This window comes from Zea mays, chromosome 2 (genome assembly GCF_902167145.1).
Source record: "Zea mays cultivar B73 chromosome 2, Zm-B73-REFERENCE-NAM-5.0, whole genome shotgun sequence".
Taxonomy (NCBI): Eukaryota; Viridiplantae; Streptophyta; class Magnoliopsida; order Poales; family Poaceae; genus Zea; species Zea mays.
In genome coordinates this window covers 179,488,110-179,493,923 of record NC_050097.1, presented here as the reverse complement: position 1 = coordinate 179,493,923, position 5,814 = coordinate 179,488,110, and the positions used below count along the sequence as shown (strand labels likewise).

Below are 5,814 nucleotides of genomic sequence, written 5' to 3'. Positions count from 1 at the left end.
AGTTAAAATATAGCGGTTTTGAAATTGAAATTTTATATATAATTGGAGTAAGATGGAAAAATATGTATGGGATTTTTTTAATTTTTTTATACTTTGTTAGTTCATATATACCCTATGTACACTAAAAACTTAAGTGCACGAGATATGTTCACTTGAACAAAATGAGTACTGAATGGCTGAACGAGGGAATGTCTTAGATAATCATCAAACTGCCTTAAATTAAATTACCGTTGATAAGACACACCGTTGACTCTTTTTTTTTCTGTAAAATTTTAATCACTCTTTATTTAAAATATTTATTTGGAAGACGACAACAAAATAAATGATAGCTTACAATTTTTTGAATAATATGAATTATTAAATTTTATAAAAAAAACAGTCAACAACATCATATATTTTGTGAACGGAGGTAGTAGATACAGTAACAAAAACATGGATGCATCACCGGCTACTAGTACTAGCGAAGAGACTCACAGGTGGAAATCTCCTACACATTGTCAAATAAACCACTGACACGACAAAACAGCGTTAGCTGGTTTTGATGCGGCAACAAGCGTAGCACCAGAAGCAAATCAAAAAGGTGACACAAATCTCTGAAAAAGACGGGAGCTGTATGCTCCAAAACGTCATACAGCGATGCGATCCCTGTCAGCGTTGTGGTTCTTCGTCTCATCCTTAGGGGTGCTAGGGCTGTACAAGAAGATTAACAAAAAAGCAAGGCCTGAAAAAGCATTGCGCATTATCCTTTTGGATCAGGTGCTTCCACGGCCACTGTTAGCTTCAGTTCGCTCTCACAAGTAACTTGCCTAGCTGTCCATATAGCTCACGCTGCTCCTCAAAGGTGAGATTACGTAGTATCTGCATTGAAAGGTATGCTGCTGTTTAGCAACTAGATATCGTTATGGAGCAAAGGAACTAAATTTAGTCACAGGTATGGCAAACCCAGATTACCTGCTCCAGGATTGTCTCAACAGATAAGTCCTGTACCATTACAAATGATTGGTAATAGATGTACGCAAAAACAGCCATGACCATCTGCAAGATAATTTTGGAGTTTCTCAGAAAAAAGAAGAAAAAAAACGCTACTGTAATCTACCAGGTTTCACATTGCAAAGCATACACACAAATTTTTTTTAAAAAAAACATAGTTGAAGTCTGAACTGCATGCAGAGAGAATGAGCATAACTACATACTTGTCCTAAGCTCTGGAATTGGCAGCAAAGCCTGATTCTCCAATTAAAAAAAATTATTTATGACCATGCATAAAGACACATTCTTTTTTAATCACCAATTCACAGTAAATATGTTACAGAGAATATACGAGAAACAAACTAGCAGGTACATTCAGAAATTGATTTAACCCATTCAAAATCACCACCAATAAATGTGTAACCTTCTGGAAACAAATCAAGTTAAAAGTACATACTTGGCAGTCCATCCTATCTGTAAATCCACCATGACCAGGTATGCTGTCCCCAAAATCCTGAATGTATAAACATAGTGAGATTTTGAAGGTGATACATATTTTCAACAAATAATTCCAAACAAACTAAGCACCTTAAATTTGAATGCCCTCTTGAATCCACTTGCAAAAAAGCCACCAAATGGTGCTATTATTGAAGCAAACAAGCCAAGAGCTAATGCATGCCATTGAACGGGCATAATTGCAATTTCTCGCCATGGAAACTGTACAGTACAAATAAACTAATTGGAGCAACAGCAACAGATGGAATGTAACCATTTCCAATTGAGAATTTGAGTTAGGCTCGAATTGCTTATTTACCCATTGTGGTATCCATCCCGGTAGATCATAACCTTCTGGTGTAAACATGGGACCTGGGTCACAATAAAGCCATCCAGTTGATAGATCCTATAAACACAGTAATGAAATAAGGTAAGGTCAGTAGAGATACATTTAAATCACATTTGAGTGGGTGCTGGTCTATGACAAAGGAGGTAGTTAACACTGTTACAATTGCTCAATACACCATTGGTATGTCTATAGCATATGAACTGGGGCCCATATATCAATGACAACGCTGATGGGGAATAAGGAATTGAGAAATTTTGTAGTGACAGGCAAAAAAAATCATCCATGAGAAACTATACCTTTCTTGGGCATGTTAACCACTGGAAATGGCCCATGAAATTAGCAACCTGCCAATACAGAAAGATTAAATTAATCATGCTAGACCCAACTATTTAAAAGTATTAGCAAACATACAAAATAAGACGTTTAAATGGCAATGCACAATCTCACTCACAAGTCAAAGTGTTAAAAAAGCACTACAATGAAATCGTCACAGGTTCATTCATTTGATCAGAGGATCAAAAGGTTTGGAGTTTTTTGTTCCCTCAAACATACATTTTTCTGACTAATCCCTAATTTCATAGAAAGTATGCCCAATTACAGTGCAGCAGGATGGGACACCAACCAAACAATCCCGCACCGTTTTCCAGCACATCGGTGATACAAAATAAACTGTTAGCACAGACATGCAGATATTGAAATTTGTACAATTGGTAAGTGTTCATAATGCAGATAAGTAGGTATCTGACCATCTCCAATATTTGCACAAAGAAGGCAATAAAAACAACATCGAACAAAAATATTATGCACCACATATTGGTTATATGGTCATTGGTTAGCAATAGTAAACAGAGATAATTTTAGAAGAATAGTACGTATTTACTGACCACAAATGCAGAAAGCAATGTTGTCACTGATGCACCTATAAAGCCTTCCCATGTTTTCTTTGGAGAGAGCTTGATCAGTGGTGTTTTCCCAAAGAAGAACCCAAAGAAATATGCAGCAACATCATTGATAGCAATTAACGAAGCTGGGAGGATGAACCTACAAAAGCATCATCTTCATGTCAGCTTACAACTAATCACATAAGGCCCGGTTGAATGTGGGACCTGAATCAGATTTCAAACAAATAATAACAACCCCCAGAAAATGCATCCCTGCCCCCACCCAACATCCAGGCATAGTTTAGCTGCTCAAGCTTTATTAATATCAATCATGTAGTTTGACAAGTGCACAGTCTCAACATGTATGCAAAACTAAATGATAATAAATGGAGTAAAGCACAAATCAATAGGTAGGTATGAAGATCTTAAAAATAGATCGTTACAAAAGCAGATAAAATGTTATTCCCTCTTCTTTACACAAGCTAAGTCGATGCTGCATTCCATTGGCACTTGACAGATCACAAAAATAAAGAGTTACACAAACAGAATAGCCTGTATTAATATTGTTTTGGATCCATACCTAGTTATGAACATCACCATAATCATTCAGCTTGTTCTTGGTTCATGAACTCTTTGTACTTCATGAAAGAATAATCACTCTTTAAGTCTTTAAACTAGTAACTTTGCAGCTAATCACTTATAGGCCTCATTAAGTTTAAGTCATCAACAAAATTGTATGAGCAAAATTACTAACACAAGCATAAAATATAAATTAGTATTCCCTTCAGTCATGAATACATGCCATGCTTTGTTTTGTTTGTCAAAAACTTCATGTACTCATGACTATAGGGTGTAAACAACACTTCAGGCTCCTAAGCTGGTATTCCTATCTATATCAGACAAGCATACCACTGGCATCCAGATTACACTATCAGATCAAAGCATTAAAGCATGCTGTAAAGTAGAAGCTTACCAGAATATTCCATCAAAAATGTTTGCCACAGTGAAAGATGACTGGGCAAATACCATGAGAAGGATCATGTGAGTCCATGCATATTGACTGAACTGGTACTTGTATGTCTTTTTCTTTAGTGTGATAATAAACCAAACAAAACCTAGAAAATAAATAAATTACTATGGTGGCAATAAGCAAGCAATTTTCAAACTTTATGAGAATGCATTTGCCTCATTTTTTTGTAAAAAAAACAGCTTACGAATTTATGTGCTATAAAACTTAAGTGCTTAAGGACCCAAACTTAATGGGAACAACATAGAGGATTATATTGCATTGTACAGTCACATCATATACAGCCTTCCCAACCACCATCACTCAATAAATATAAACACAATAAAACCACCTTTACTCAATAAACAAAATCAACTAAAAAAACATTATGAACTGGAGAATGAAGGAAGAACTGTTCCTTGTCACTCTAAAAAACTCACTAAGCAAAGTCCCGTTTGAGGAGGTTTGATGGCACTACTTCTCCGGCCTACATTTCTAAACACATCTACCAAAAGGGAAATGGACCAAATGTCGTTGTCAGACTGAACTCCCTGGGTCCAATGCCAGCCTATCAAATCAAGAACTATTAAAATATTGAACTGACCTATGATGTAAACTTGTACATTTCATGACCCTTATTTGGGAACAAAATTTTTTTGCCACAGTTACCTGCTATGTAAAGAAAGTAGCAAATAAACATCTGGTACTTGATGAGCCTGCTCACCAGCTTGTACAACAACTTATCTGAAGTCATCGTGTTAACAAGCTGATGGCTAAGGAAGCGCCCGTAGGTAAACAGCATCGCAGTAAAGAAAAAATGCCTGTCACATCACAGATTAAAATTGTAAACGCCAGGTCATCCAATGCATCGATCAGCCATATATCCTACCACCACCTCACCAGTTGAGCATCCTGAACCCTGGGAGCTGCCGGTCCTCATTGGCCTTGCGGAGAAGGTTGAAGAGCTCCTTTGCCATGAAGATTTGGACGACCACCACCATGGCCCAGATGTAGAGATGGCCCATATATATCAAGAACACGACCCCGGCCATCATCCACAGTGAGGAGTAGGTACGAACTAGCATCGACTTGTACTTGTTCTGGTCGTTTAAGAGCAGGTTGGCGCCATTAGTCGTGTTCACGTCGCTGGGGACCTAAACAATAACAACAACGATGCGCAATGAATGCGAGTCCTCCACCTCTACAGCCAGGAACAGAAAGTCATCTCTGTATAGAACTACGGATACACGGTAGAACCGATCACCTCGTTGGAGCGCTTCCGGTGCCTGAGCCGGCCACCGTGCGTCGGGCTCGGGGTGCCCGGCGTCCGGTCGCCGGAGCCGGCATCCCTCTGCATTTCTTGTGCCCTGCAGCGTTCCTCCGAGCAAGCGTGGGTTAATTACCAAGAGAATGACAGATCGATCCAGGGCCTGCTGGGTGGGTCATGGATAGACGGATCTCCACTCTGCAGTAGTTCAATGCAACGGGCGAAATATGGGGGCGATGCCACTGGTGTATGGAGACTTCGATGTGAGGACGGCTGATCGGCTGGGTTGTTCTGCGCCGTCGCCGGCGATGAGGCACAGCGGCGGGCTGGCGGCGGTATGGGATCTCTAGAGAGAAACAGAAACAGACAGGGATCACCGTCCTCCGAACGGCAAACCCTTCAATTATGTGTGGTAGAGAGAGGGCCCAGACGTGGAGCTGTTCGGTCAAAGCCGTCGACACAGGCTTACACGTACACGCGCAAGGTAGAGTGGTTCAAATCGTTTAAGAGCAACTCCAATTATTTTCCAAATAACTCCATAAATCTTAAATTTAAAATTTAAAAAATATATAAAAAATACTTCTCTAATAGTTCTCTAAATATATTTGCTAAATTTAATTACTTATTATCTAACCTTGTTTACTCTTTAAGTTTAACAACCTAACAGGCACTGCAATTGACGTTGATTTCTTCACATTTCTTGCTTATTTTCCTCCTTTCCTGCTTAGCGAGGTAGCCATCTCTGACACGATCTTTTTTTCTTTTCCGTACAGTGAGACAGCCAGATCCAATGCGTGTGACATAAGTTTCTCCTCCATCGTCGGACTACCGCTGTCTCATAGGTCAT

General features: G+C 39.1%; 1 protein-coding gene across 1 annotated transcript; it reads right to left on the bottom strand.

Moving 5' to 3' along the window:
* Positions 1–394: 394 nt before the first annotated feature.
* Positions 395–5,302, bottom strand: LOC100284896 (phosphatidate cytidylyltransferase). The gene is made up of 11 exons (NM_001157791.1): positions 4,965–5,302; positions 4,601–4,854; positions 4,370–4,521; positions 3,668–3,809; positions 2,698–2,854; positions 2,110–2,157; positions 1,784–1,870; positions 1,558–1,686; positions 1,427–1,483; positions 952–1,035; positions 395–858 (listed from the first exon to the last, which is right to left on the bottom strand). The coding sequence occupies exons 1-11, from the start codon at positions 5,055–5,057 to the stop codon at positions 781–783; spliced, it is 1,281 nt and encodes a 426-aa protein (NP_001151263.1). The 5' UTR covers positions 5,058–5,302; the 3' UTR covers positions 395–780.
* Positions 5,303–5,814: the final 512 nt, after the last annotated feature.

What these genes read in the sequence shown, in the direction of transcription:
- LOC100284896 (NM_001157791.1), bottom strand. Translation starts at nt 5,057, where the DNA reads ATGCAGAGGGATGCCGGCTCCGGCGACCGGACGCCGGGCACCCCGAGC. An exon ending in GGTTAACATGCCCAAGAAAG is followed by an intron (nt 1,871 to 2,109) that starts GTATAGTTTCTC and finishes CTGTGTTTATAG; the next exon opens with GATCTATCAACTGGATGGCT. An exon ending in CAGATAGGATGGACTGCCAA is followed by an intron (nt 1,036 to 1,426) that starts GTATGTACTTTT and finishes ATTATCTTGCAG; the next exon opens with ATGGTCATGGCTGTTTTTGC.